General features: G+C 34.7%; 1 protein-coding gene across 1 annotated transcript; it reads left to right on the top strand.

Annotated features, from left to right (window-relative positions):
- Window positions 1-4,151: 4,151 nt before the first annotated feature.
- LOC110703189 lies at window positions 4,152-14,282 on the top strand. Its single transcript, XM_021880937.1, has 14 exons — window positions 4,152-4,890; window positions 6,069-6,107; window positions 6,210-6,263; window positions 6,380-6,443; window positions 6,606-6,664; window positions 7,610-7,734; window positions 7,841-7,900; window positions 8,836-8,894; window positions 9,279-9,358; window positions 10,234-10,272; window positions 10,875-10,937; window positions 11,022-11,069; window positions 11,155-11,283; window positions 13,840-14,282. Exons 1-14 carry the CDS (start codon window positions 4,672-4,674, stop codon window positions 13,885-13,887), a joined length of 1,086 nt encoding a protein of 361 aa, XP_021736629.1. The 5' UTR covers window positions 4,152-4,671; the 3' UTR covers window positions 13,888-14,282.
- Window positions 14,283-14,828: the final 546 nt, after the last annotated feature.

Raw genomic sequence — 14,828 nt, 5'->3', positions numbered from 1 at the left:
TGTAAAACCAGAAGTTTTTCAATGGAGAGTTGAAGAACATTAATGGAAAAACTAAGAAACTTCAGTGGATAAATCGAATATGGCGAAGTCTTCAATATAATGGGAAAGGACGCAACCCTTCCCTTTAGGGGTTAATCATACCTTTCTTTTCCTCCTTTTCTGCTAGAGTTTTAGTGAAAATATGGTGGAGAAAGTTGTGGTTCACAAGCTAGTATAATGAAGATGGAGGAAAGCATGCAGGAGATGGAGGATGGAGAAGATGAGCCAGAAGAAAGGGACGAAAAAAGTACAAAAAAAATATTAAAAAATTCATACAATTCTTCAAATTTACAAAAATCCCATTTTATGTTGAGGTATAAAAAATGTATCTCTGTTTGAGGTACCGGGGCCGCCTCATACCATACTTTTCAAAGAATATAAAATAGCAAAGCATCACACGAAGTAGATCTTCACTAGAAGAAAGAGGAAAAAAAAAAACATACAAAGTAGAAGTAATTTAAGGTTGAGTTTAAAGCGGACCATAATTAGCTTGCTATCAAGGTTGGGTTTATGACGAACTTTATAAGAATTATAACTTCATTTGTCTTAAGATATTTGTCCCATTTTAAAAATTTAAGTGGTTTTATGAGAAGTGTATGTAATTTAATGGTTATCAATTTATCAATACTTTAAAACAAAGTAATGTGAGTCTTGTTGAATTCCTTCTCAATTTTTTGTTCCAAAATGTATAATTTTTATAATATGTATCTTAAAATATTCGGTCATTTCACCAAATGTCACCGAGTACTTAAAAAATTCACCAAGTGTCATCACGTTTTTCAAAATTCACCAGATGCCACTGAGGTTAAGTACAATATCACCAAGTGTCATTTTCGTTAGTTGTCCGTTAGTTGACCCCACCACTTGCCACGTGTCATCTTTTGATTGGTCCGTTTTTTAAAAAAAAATTAAACAAGAATAAAAAAAAAAAAAAAAAAACCAAACCCCAGCAGCCACCACCCCAACCATCCCTTGCCGTCGAAGCCAGCACCGGAAGGCACGCCGGCGGCCGGCAGACCCCCACCCCTCCCCTTCCCCTGTCGCACCACCCACCCTTAGCCCAAACCTCTAACCCGCGAAACCCACCCCCCTTCCTCCACCACCCCAAAACCCCACCCCCTTCCTCTCCCTTTTCGATTTCCGGCCACCCCACCCAAAGCACCCTTCCCCTCCCCTTTTCGTTTCCGGCCACCCACCCACACAACCCGAAACCCCTTTTCGATTTGTGGGTGCTCGTTTTTGGCTCGAATTCCGCTGGTTTTCTTTACATCTTGTGTGTAATTTCTTCTTCTCATTGCAATGTAAGTATTTCCATGTATAATCCTTGCTTCATTGTCGAATTTCATGCAAATTTGTGAAAAATTCGAAAACCCCCTTTGAAAAATCGATTTGGGGCTTTCTCGTGTGATGCTTGTTTGATGAAATTGTTTGTCCCATGTTATTGCATTCTTGATTGTGAGCATTTTGATAATAATTTTGTAGAAAATAGTGAAGAAATGAGCATGTTGTGTTCTTGCCTTCGAGCTTGAACGTGGGTTTTAATGGTGGTGGAAAGATGACGAAGAGGGAATGAGGAAGGGGCGAGGCCGCCGGTACGCCTGCCGGTGAGGGTCACCGGCGGCAGGGAGGGGTCTAGGGTGGGGTGGGCGGCCTGCCGGTGAAGGTGGTAGAAGGGGTGGTGGGTGGGGATTTGGTGGTTTTCTTTTTTATTAATTTTTTATAATTTTTTTTAAATATTGTTGGTTTTTTTTTTTAATTTTTGTTTATTTTTTTTAAAAAAACGGACCAATCATAAAGTGACACGTGGCAAGTGGTGGGGTCAACTAACGGACACTGACGGACAGCTAACGGAAATAGCATTTGGTGTTATTTTACTAAACCTCAATGACATTTGATGAATTTTGAAAAACGCGATGGCACTTGATGAATTTTGTAAGTACTCAGTGGCATTTGGTAAAATGACTGTAAAATATTTTAAATACCCTGTACAATATTGCATTAAAAACTATGCAAATACATATAGGACAAATATATAGAGCAGATGGAGTATTTTTTGTCACAAACTCGTGTGTAGACATTAATTTTTTATTGTTAGAGTTAATTGGGAGGTGATATTTTAGATTTGATGTGTGTTGAATCAGATAAAATTTCCTTATTTGAATAAAGTATCGAGTGATGTATAAAGGAGAGAAGTCTAATTTATTCATTTATGATCGTTAACATATATGTTGAATAGCACATATAAGGCCACCAACATGAATTTGGTTGTCTTTAAGGTACGGAGTAACTAATAATATAATCTGCCTTTTTTAAAAAGGTTTAAACCCCTTCTACTCAATCATCATCGTTATTAAGTAATAAAGTAATGGCAAGTTCCTAATTCTTATAGGGTTCATTACTTTTGGATATATTTGAATATTGAAAGTGTCTATTCTAAGAGTATTAACATTATTGACTTTCATTTCATTATCATGTAGGTTTAGAGTTTGATTGTTATTCGCTCGTCTTCAATTGTCAACCTTGCTATGAATTTGATTTAAATGAAAATAACCAACTTCTGCTTTCTTTTTATTGACTTGTCCATTTGAAGTTTTCACAAAATTTTTCCAAATTAAACTATCAAGGTTAGTGGAAAGAAATTTTGCCGTGAATATATGGAAAAAATAACAAATCATGAATTCTCCAAAAAAAACAATGGTTTATTTACAATTTTTATACCTTAGCTCTTAGTTTCTCTTGGAATTTTAACAAGGAGACATTTGATTAACTCACATGTACGTATGAGCATAATTATGGCGCATGGTCAGTAAGACCTAAGCAATGAGTTTCGTTATTGATAATGAAATTGACTTTTCAATAATGTGTAGATGCATATGGAACTAGCTTCCTCTTTCATAACCAACTTGTCACCCACGCAATGGAAATTTCAGATGAGACATGTCCATCTTGCTCAGTTGCTCCACATCTTTGATTAAACATTCCTCAAAATATCTTAACCTTTATAATTAATCTTGTTAGTTTAGGTTAAACACAACATAAAAAAGATCTTTTCAAAATGTTGTGATATATTTCACAAACATCGTCCTTATTTAACGCGCATGTTTTTATTTTAGTTATCTGTGGAATTTTTTATTTGATGGCTACAACCTACAATGTTAGGTGATAAAGTGAATTGTGATATGCGATTTTGGGTCTTGCGACGACTACTAAAAGTTACTAAATTTGTGATGATTATTGTTAAGATAAACAATTCTTTTAATTGATAAGATCAATCCTTTAGATATTTCTTCTCGATCACATGTTTCCCAAATCGCTAATTAACTATCTAACATCGATCCTAAAATTTGATAGGTTGTCGATAGCTTTTATTTGCTGGAAATTTTTAGTCATCCTTGATTTGTTCTTTATACATCGAGGGGCGAGGAATAGTGTGGACTTGGGAAAAACTATCTATTATTTCGATGATATTTGATATTTTGAGGCGGCACTTAAGACGTGTTCAACACTAGTTTTTAGTGGCTTGACAGTTTAAATCACTATATAATTTATAAAAACTTTAAGCGTTTGGCAATACAGTGAGGCACAGAGTAGCTAATAATGCCATGGGTAGCTTTTATTAAAAGTTTAAATTATTGGTTTTGAAGAATGAAAGTAGTTGTTTATAAATTAATATATACTTTTAGGGAAAAAAATATAATTTTTATATGTAACAGGTAGTCAACAACTATTTTGCCGTGGATCATCCCTTGATTATCTACTTTAATTTCACAATCAACACCTAACAATTAATTGCACAGTGAACAATTACTATCACAGTTAACAGCAACCATTACATTTATATTTTGTCGAACACACACCCTTAGTAACACCATTCAGTTATTAAACCATAACCGAATCATCAATCCTAATCCTTTTATTTATTTTTCACATGGCATGGCAAGTTGGCAACCACATGAAAGTCAAATCTAGATAAGAAAGACACAATGCTCCTTCCACAAAACACTACCATTAACACCATTGACATATTCAATAGCAATCAGATTATTACCTTCAATTTCTAATACCTGAATACTCTTATCCAATATTGAACAAATTATTACGAGTACTCAGTAATTCAAAAAACAAAAAAACAAAAATAAAATTGTAAATTTCCAATCATAAGTTGGAGTTGAAATTTTAAATCAAATCAACCATGTCTATAACAATAAATTTGCCAAGCCATTAAAATAGAAACTTTTCTTTTTTATTTTTAAAAGGAAATAGTTAACATATTTTTTGATTACGAGTAGTAGTTAATTGTCATAAAATTACCCTACATAAATTTTTGGATAGCGTAATAACACCACCCTAAAAAAAAAAAAAAAGAAGAAAAAGAAAAAAGAAAAACCACCGTTGTTATTACGCCATTTTTTTGAGTTTGAAATACCCAAATCTGAAAGTACTGCAATTCTTTCAATTTCAACTTGATATTAACGCAGTTATCCAACCTTCCTCGCGCCCATATATATATTCATCTTCTTCCCCTCTTTCTCTCTCTTCACCGCCGACTACTTTTCTCTCGAACCCTATCTCTCTTCACGCAATCTAATCTCTCTCTAGATTTTTCTCGAAGCTTCTTTGGTTTGCTCATCAATGGCGAAAAGGAAGCTTGCTCAGAGAAAAGGTGCTGCTTCTAAAAAGGCTAAAATTGCCGAAGAAGAGAAGAAGCATGAAGATGCCGAAATTGCGGTGTTTCAGGAAGATGAAGTTGTGAATAAGCAGAAAGAAGAGCCGAAAAAAGTTGTGCGAAAACCTAGGAAGCGTACTAAGCCTGATGTTGAACCTGAGTACTTTGAAGATCAGCGTAATTTGGTAATTTTTGGTTTGATTATCATCTTTTTTTTTTGTTTGATGTGTATTTGTTGTTTGATTGAATTAGTTTTGTACTGCATTGTGAAATTTAGGTTTATTTGATGTGTTTTGTTGTTTAATTTGAATTAATTTTGGTTTAATTTTGTACTGCATTGTGAAATTTAGGTTTTTTTTTGATGGGGTTTTGAGTTTGCTGTAGATTGTTTTCATGTTGTGAGATGGTTTGTGGTGTGATTGTTTTTTAGGGTTTTTAGTTTTGTTCTGAGATTTTGAATTGCATCATGAATTTCCGTCTGATTTGTGTTTTTTGTAAGAGATATTAAAATTTACATAAACATATTACCTGTTTATTGAATTGCATCAGTTTCCTTCACATACAAAAAAAGCCGAATTCTTTTTTATCCCTTTACCTGTAGTTTTGTGTTTTGGCATTTGGCATTATGCCTTGAATTTGATCTGGATTTGTATGTTTGTCTTGTTTAATTCCGACGGCTCTTAGAAGAGAATTTCATAATAAATCAGCAACTTTTTTGTTTTGGAAAATTCCAAATTTGAAAACATTCCATATTTACATATGTTGGAAGAGAGCTAATTATAAATTACTACGAGTGCTTTTGAGAGAAGTTTTATTACTTGAAACACTTCATGGGGTTCTCACTAACTCGCAAGTTAATCTTCACAGTTTCTTTGTTGCTACTAAACTCTCATTACTAAAGCATGGACAAACAATGCCCCATTAGTACTCTGTGTATGGGTTTTACGATAACAATAATCGACATGTCTTGAGCAGTTTCATTAATCATACTGTGTAGTCATAATTTGTAATAAATTTATAGTGATCAATAAAATAAAGCTGATTAACATTAGACTAGAGAAGGAAACAAGTTGTTACCTTGGGCCCAAAACAACCCCACTATTCTTTCTCCTGGAAAGGCGTGGCACAATCAAATGACTGAGGAATATGCACAGGTGAAAAAGAAAGCAACCATGCTATGTTGGCAATGATTTCATGGGTCTATGTGCTTAGCAAATAACAGGATACCTTGCAATTAGTCCCACACATACATTCACCACCTAATAAGAAAACAGCTAGATGTGGAAGTATGTTTTTGTGTTGTACTATGAATGATGTAACCCAAATGCCCAAATTACAATTGATTTTTTTGTTTCTTTTCCAGGAAGATCTGTGGAAAGAAGTATTCCCTGTTGGTACAGAGGTATGACCCAGATTTATTCTGTTTAATTTGCTTTTGCTTCATTTTTTTTGGTAATTAGTTTACGATAATAGGCCATATTGATAAGTTTTCTTTTATTTCCAGTGGGATCAAATGCACTTGGTTTACCAGTATAACTGGAACTTTACAAATTTGGAGGTATGTTGCAAAGGAAAAACTAGTTTGGTACTCTTTTTTGCAATGTTTTTGGTGTTATTGTGTTCTTGACTAGGCATTGCTAATTTTAACTAATTAAATGTTAATATGTTTGTCAGAATGCATTTGAAGAGGGAGGAGTGCTGCATGGAAAGAGAGTCTATCTCTTTGGTTGCACTGAACGTATGTTTTTTTCTTGCCTTTTAACTGTTCTTGATTAAGTGATGTTGATGTTATACTTTTGGTTCCATCATCAATGTTATGAATTGAAAGCTCATTTGCTTTAGCTTTTTGAGAATATTTGGTTGAGTTTTTCACCCGTTATTTGTTTTTTCATTTATGCAGCTCAAATGGTTCCTCTCGATAATGAGATGAAAATAACTCAGGTTCCTGTTGTGGTAGCGGTAAGTTATTTTTCTTAATAAATAGACATTAAGCATGGTTATTTTGGTTGCAAATAGCTATATGTTATGGCTTCTGGTTGAAAGAAGTTACTCAGATTTGCCTTACAAAAGGCATGCTTTCATGAATTCCAAACCTGTTTAGGGCTAAATATTGCTATGATAAGTGTTCCGAACTGTACTTCATTCTCTGGGAGTCTGGGACTTTCCACTACTAAGTTTGAAAGAATATTTGGGGCAGTACCTTATACAACTATTAGGTGTAAAGGGTGGTGAATTCATCATCTCGTCTCAATCTTAAGTTGTATCTGCATCAGGCTTACTCTACAAAGCAGAAAGGTTGAACCTTTCACTTTTCAACAGAATTTATGATATAAAAAGTGTGCATGAAACATTCTGCCTATTTCCATTATTAAGCATCCGAAAGGCTAAAACTAAAATTGAGTGTTGGAAGAATGGAAGATAAATTACTTTCATCAAATTTCCAGCTTCATGTCACAATGTAGGATTCTCATGTTAGTTGATCCAGATAATATACTTATTTTTCCAAGCTTTGCATGTCTTCCAACCTTCATTTTAGCTTATATATTTTTTACATGTATATATTTGAGCAAAAAATGCTTTCAATCTGCATTTTAGCTTCATTGTCGTATAGCCATACCAATTTTAGTTTTAAAGGCCTTTGTTTAAAATTGAAGTTGTTCCTTGCTTCCAGTTTCTTTGTATTCCCTCCATCCTTTTTATTTGCCCAATTGCCATTTGCACATGAGAAAATGCAGAGACAATTTCTTAGAAAGAAAATGCAGGGAAAATGCAGAGACAGTTTCTTAGAAAGGAAATGGAGCAAGTAAAGAAAGAAATTAAACCTTTTTTGTCATATTTTTTTCTAGTTGCTGTATTGGTTTGTCTTTACCTTGTTTATTAACTGATATTGTTCTTTGTAATTAGATTGTGTCGCAATTTCCCCCTTCGGATAAGATCGGCATCAACTCAGTTCAAAGGGAGGCTGAAGAAATTGTTCCCATGAAGCGCATGAAGATGGACTGGGTACCATATGTTCCATTAGCGAATAGGTACCTAATTTTGAGAGCTTCCCTTTGTTTGTGTATATTTTTCCTTTTGGCTTATCCATTGTGTTTCAATAGCTGATGGCTAATAGTATGGTGTCTTAATTTTCAGGGATATTATGGCAGAAAGGTTGAAATCTGAGATCTTTATCTTGAGATGCACTCAGAGAAAGTATGTTTCAGTTTTGGTCATTTAGCTCTTTAAATGGTTTCTTCTAGTGTTCTAGTCTATGAAGTGTTTGCAAATTTCTTAATTGAGTCTTTCAGCTACTTTGTCTGTCGTATGGTCCAGATAGAGTTCACGAAACATGCAATCGTTCTTGTCTGTCCTGAGACTCCTGACTAATTTACGCTAATTTCCTTTTTTTTTTTTTCTTTTTAATAATAATTTGGGCACAACTAGTCTGAAACCATGTCACAGCCTGGCTACGTTGATTTTCATTTGCTTGTGCTGGAGAAGTAGTGCTTGACTCACCTGTATGTGGATCTGAATACCAATGTAGTTTGCTCATTGTTGCTGTGTTGTCATGGTGAGTGACCAATTTGTTCCATCTGAACCTGTCTTGGTGTTTCAAAAAAGAAAAAACAAATAAATAAAATAAAATTCCCCCTCTATTTATATGAACCGGTGGAGTTTTGTAGCTTCGTGTAGTATTGTTTTGATAATCATAAGAAGTAGGATAATGAATTAGTGTAAACAAACTCCTTGTAATAGCTGACAAGTTACCATTGTTGATCGGATGTAGTAGGATTGTGATTATAAGGTTATTGGGAGGGTAAAGAAGTTGTCAAGTTGTCTTGTTCAATGAACAAAGAAGATGAGTTTATAATGGCACTTGTTCGGGCGCATTAAGTTTTACTCTTTACTCTATGGATGTGCATTCAAATTTGGAGCTTCACAAATTTTATTTAATTCTATTCTTAATCTCTTTACTCTTTAAATTTATTCTTTATCATAGAGTTGCTATCCTGTCTAATATTTATTTCATTTTGATAACCCTGTTTTGGTTTCTATTAGTATCTATAGTTGGTAGCTATGTGGAACTCTTATGCTTTTAAGCCGAGCTGTTGAGGCGTTCTCATTTATAATTTGTTTGATATCTGCAGGTCTGCGTTAAGGCATTTGAAGGAAGATCGTGTCAAGGCATATGAGTATTGTTTACCTTGTGAGTTTCCAACACAATTTGTTTGCTGTCCAGTTTCTAATGTAATGGCTTATAGAGCTCCAGTGAAAATAGAAAACCTGACTCAAATATATGGATGGTTGACTTCATATCCATGTTTATGGGAAAGGGTATATAACCTTTTATGTTAAAATTCAGTCTAAGCTAAAATTTGTTGCTCGATTTCATATTATAATCTCTCCCCTTGCACATTAGTATGTTAAGAGACATAGTAGCTGTTGGCTGTGTTTGGCTGCACGTACCATAATATCAGCATAGGGAAACTCTGATAGCTTGATACAACTATTCGATTCTTTGTTCTACCATGCCATGTGGCCATTATATTATTTTGTAACAAAATTATGCTAATGCCTAACTTTTTGGCAGATATCTACCAGCCCATGAAAGAAGACGAGCTTGAACAGAATACTGTTGTCACATGTTTATTTGATATGGATCTAAAGCCGGTAAGATTTAGTGATCTAAAAGTTTGATGGTTTTATTGAACAACTTTCGTATTTTCTCAGGGTAATTATGAAAAAACCCTAAGATAATCTGGAAAGTAACTTCTTTTTCCACAGAAGGATTTGACTTGCATGTTTTTTGTAATGAAAAGTTGGAGAGCTACTATCATATTTGTAAGTGGGATAAATGAAACTTTAGGCAGAAAGATCTGTGAGTAGAGGAGTAGAGAGAGGTGACGTAAAAGAGGTAGATGAGGATGAGGAAATGGGATATTAAGATAAACAGAGGGATGGTAATTGTTGAGTTTGGGATTAGAGTGGGGGTAGACATCAATTTTTATTTTATTTTATTTATTTATTTTTTTTTTTTTTTTGGGGGGGGGATGTGTTAAGATATAAAGAGGTGTTATGGCATGGATGCTGTGTAGGTTAATTGAACTATTAAATCCCTTTGTATTCCGCGCAACTATGAACTCAACCTAGTGCTGCAATTTCTTTCTTCTTTAATTTCAAAATTGGTGGAATTGGTGCAATTTGGTTATTGAAGGTGCTGGCTCACCAATTAAGCTAAATTTGTTCACATCTACCTGTGTATTTTTATATATTTATATCTATTTTTTAAAAAATTGGTATAACACAGCAACAAATGTTTTAGTTTTTAGATTTTGCTGTAATTTGATTGTTGAATGTGTTGCCAAACTTGTTCAAATATACTCAGTTTTTTTGGCAGTACACAGAAACATACGTTTTAGTCTTTATGTTTAATTTGATGTCCTTTGATGATGACAAATATCTTAATTTATAGATGGTGACATTCTATGTAATATGATTGAATACCAATGATTTTTTTACTAACTTGTATTTGTTACCTGTTGCAGGTAATGATTGAATTTGATTGGGAATTTGATGAAGTCGAGGTATGATGTCTGTTACCTATTGCCTCTGTATATGAAGTCATTTTCATTCTGTTATAACCAAGCAATTCTATTGTCAAGATTTTGCTACATCAGATATGACCACATAATAAGAGAGTAACATGCTGAGAGTTTGTTGTGAATTCTGTATTTATCATTTATTTATTTATTTTTTGACTATCTTGGTGTAACGGACTTCTATAAACTCTCAAATTACAGTATGTGAACAGTAACTAAAAAAATAGGAGAAGGTTGATTCTTGGCATTAATTGCTGAAATTTAATTACAAGGATAGTAGCCTGAGGCTACCATTCTCCAACTAGTAGCTTTAGGCTACAACACTCAAATGCGTAAGCAGAAAATACAAATAACTGACTGCCCTTTCATGCTACTTTCTCGTTTTGGCATTTATATACAAAGTTTGTCTGCGTTGACAACTACCCATAAGGATTCTAGTTGGTGTCCACTAAGAATTGTGGCTGCTGCTCCTGTCCACCATTCATTGTGGTCTTCTTTGTCTTTTTCTTCTGGCATCTTTGAAAGGCAGAGGTTGCCTCTCTTGCTCCATCCCACTTGGTCCTTATGCTTTGCTCCTTCAATTTCAGGAATACACTGATAAACTTGTAGAAGAAGAGGAACTTCCTTCAGAGGAAAAGGATAGATTCAAGGTTTTGCTTTGAGCTATGTGATATTTCAAATTTTCTTTTACTTATCTAAACCTAACGTGAGGAAATTATCTGTTATTGCCTCAGGACTTTCTTAGAGAGAAAGTACGGGAAGCTAAAAAGGAAAATCGGGAGGTACATTATAGACAAGACTTGGGCTTTGGGAGTGTGTTGTAATTATAAATTATCGTCATTTAATATGTTATATCATTATTTGCAGGCTAGGGAAGCTCGTAGGAAAGCATTGGAGGAGATGAGTGAGGAAACAAAAGCTGCATTTGAAAATATGAGATTCTACAAATTCTATCCTGTGGCTACACCAGATACTCCTGATGTATCAGGTGTGAAGGTAGAGTTCTGATCACCTTTTGCTGTTGTTTGATGTGCCTGTCTGATATAGTTAGATATCCTTAGATAAATAACTCTTTGTTAGTAGGGAGCCACACTCCTTTTGTTGGTTAATGGCCAAAATGGGCATTGCTTTAGTGGTAGCCCTGGTAGGGCAGTGCAGGTGCCCTGTTTATTATTACTAAGTATTTCACCAAGTTGTTGGTGTTACATATTATCTGTGAATATGTCTTGCAGTGGCCTACTATTATGCAAAAAATTTGAAAAAAAGGTCAAGCAGGTTTCTGTTTAGCCTCTTTGTCTTGTGGTATATGTTATTCTTTGCTCTGTATGACGAGATAGTGCATGCCGCCATTTAAAACAAGTAATGAAATATAGTGCTTATCAAAGTTGACCATGATATCTCTCTGGTCTTACCTCTACGTTTGGGCTCAATTCTCATTCATGCTGGGAGAGGCTGGGTTCCCTACCTACTTTCCTAGTAGGCAGGGGCGGACCCACGTGTAGTCATAGTGTGTCACAGGACAACCTATTATTTTATAAAAAAATTAAACACTAAATGTCAAGAAGTTCAGCTTGCAGCCTAGTGGTTTTTTTACCACCCATCACACGCGAGATGTGGGTTCAAACCCCATTACTGACATTTTTTTTCTTTTTTTTGCTTTATAACCTCACACCCAATTTTCAACATTTAGAAATTAAAACTTGGGATTCAGAACATTTCCCCCAAATTGTAAAACCCTAAGTCTCTAACTCCCCTAAATCGAAATCCCCAGACCCCACCCGCAGGCCCGTAGCCCCGCCACCGTTCACCGGCCAGTTTAAGCTCCGTACTCCGTCACTCCATTTTCTCACCGTCGCCAATATATGGTTCGTCCGTCAATGTCAATCTGTGGCTCATACTTTGTGGAAAATTAATACTTTGATGTATGTTGCTCAATTACAATCCATTGTCGCTTCTGCTGCTCACAAATTTCCCGATCTTCTTCTCTGTTTTGATCTTCTCTCCGATCTCATTTCCGCCATTAATGACGAACCTAAGGTTCCATTTCTTAATTTTTTTCTCCTTTTTATCTTTTTTCTACTTGATTAGATCTATGTTGCTGCTAATTGTTCAAAATCATGGAATTTCAGCATGTTTAAGTTTGTATTGCAATCAATTTAATTATTTTTAGGTTGTTTAAGTTGAATTTTGAGAATTCTAGTTGCAAATTATACTGGCATTTGGATTGTTTTAGAGAATTATTAAGTTTTGATTGGGAATTCTTGCTTAAATTATGAATGGGCTTGATATGGATTGAATTAGGAACCTATTATGTATTTATGTTATGGCAAAGAAAATGTGAAGATGCATTGTTTTCGCTGCTGGTTTTGGGTGGGCGGAGGCCGGTGCGGCACTTGACATAGTTAGCTATGGTTAAAATTATCTGGAAAGGAGATCCTAGTTCGATATACTCAAGGGCTAGTGCTCTTCAAGGGTTTCTTGCTGGCCATTCACATGCAGGAGGGTGGTTTTGGTGGTGGTGTAGGAGGAGGGGGTGGTTGTTGGGGCTGGGCTGGGAAGTGGCTGTTGGGCTGGGTGGGGAATTGTTTAATTAATTTTTTTTAGAAAAAAATAGACCATTCACATGCAGACACGTGTCAAGTAACCTGCTTTTTTTATGTATTTTTTTTGCTAATCATACAAGCTTTGACTATTTTTTAATATTATATACGGTCAATAGACGATGATGGGACAACCTATTACTCAAATCCTGGATCCGCCACTGCTAGTAGGTGGTGCATCCAATTAAAAGATTTACTAGGTGGAAGTGTATGTATATCTGGATAATTGATAGAGGAATGTAGGTAGTAGCCTATTACAGAGAATATATATAGGAGTAAATGATTAAAGGTTGTGACACAGCATGAGGTTGGGCTTTATTCTTTTTTCTTATTTGACCTTGTAAAGATTTACTGATCTGAATTTATATTTATTTTTGAATTCACTTTGTATCTCTTATCATAACTTATATTTTATGGTGATAAGAAAATAGTCATACAGAGAAAATATAGGAGTAAATGGTTAAAGGCCGTGACACATTTTTTTGCGTAATGAATTTTCTACTATATTCTAATATTGAAGAGTAATCATGGTTGTTATTACTCTTTTTATACTTTATTTGTTTACGTTTTCATTTGAATTGTTCCATGGATTTGTGCTATATTGCTTAAAATTAACGATTTATGAAAATTTATTCAAGTCAGTAGATATATGCGATTATTGAACTGTTTCGTTTGTAGGGTGATTTCTATGATTGCCAAATATCAAGTGCTTATTTCCTGTTCAGCTTGACTACACTTGACTTTTCAAAATTCCTGACAAGATCATCAGGGAAATTGTTTTTGGAATTGTTGATTACTATATTGTGGTCCCTTCATCTATTGCCAATTTTACTATTGATTCCAATCTCATCTATTCATTGGCATCCTGGTTGTTCCTTATAATGATTATTATTATAATTCTCATTTTTGCTGTTGATATAGACTGCCATTCTAATTTCATATCTCCGTGCAGGCTAATTTCATTAATAGGTACTACGGGAAGGCTCATCAAATCTTCTGATGGATGTCAATTTGGCAGAGTGTTGCTCATGAAGAAACTGCAGCGTCTCTGACAATATTTTCTGCATTTTTTGGAGTGCCATTGCTATGGCTATTAGTTTTAAGGTTGGGAGATTAGAAACTCCCTGGGGTACAACTATGGTTGCTCATTCAGCCCCAAACATTCACACAGCGGAAGGCATTGTCAGACTTGATAGTAGGTGATAAGTAGCAGTTAGTTAGCGGATTTAATTGTACTATACATGGCGACATGCTGAGAAATCTTTTTGTCTACTAAAGATCTTGAATATTTGGAAATGTAGCAAGCCTTTCAAATCATAGTTTATACATATCTGTATTGCCAGACGTCAATTTTCAGATTGCACTCTTGAATGATACAGCGGCTTACAACCCATACAGGATTATATTTTGCTTTCGTTTCTAGTGAATTTGGCAGAGTCTTAGCCTTATGAAAATCCGAGTACAAAATCAACCACGTGTTTGGCTTGTTTTTCATGTCTTAGGTTTTCTCACTTTAGCTCTTCTTTCCCTTCATTTGTTGGTCTTTGTCGCATATATTAGTTAAGTATGAAGAAGGGAAGAACGAGGCTCAACTTTTTTCTTGTCAATTGTAATGTGTTTTAAAACTTGGAATTGTTTTATTAACCTAATTTTAATTTTTACAACACGCACTTGTGTGTAACATTAGCGTCACTATGATTAGACTGATAATCGTTGCACAATATTGAAATACTGTATTGTTTCTCAACTAAGAAAGTGTAGTTAGGATTTGTATTTAGGGAGGAATGGATTCAGGGAGGAATGAATTTAGAATCTTAGGCGGGGAAGGTGAGCATGAGATTGTAGGGGGTTGGAATGGAGTTAGATACCATTAGTAAGAGACTCCATAGTAAAAATGCTCAACCAAATATTAGAATGAATTATACTGCATTCCAATTCATT

Source organism: Chenopodium quinoa, unplaced genomic scaffold (assembly GCF_001683475.1).
Source record: "Chenopodium quinoa cultivar QQ74 unplaced genomic scaffold, ASM168347v1, whole genome shotgun sequence".
Classification (NCBI taxonomy): domain Eukaryota; kingdom Viridiplantae; phylum Streptophyta; class Magnoliopsida; order Caryophyllales; family Amaranthaceae; genus Chenopodium; species Chenopodium quinoa.
The sequence above is the reverse complement of the archived record's forward strand: the minus strand, read 5'-3'. Positions and strand labels throughout refer to the sequence as shown.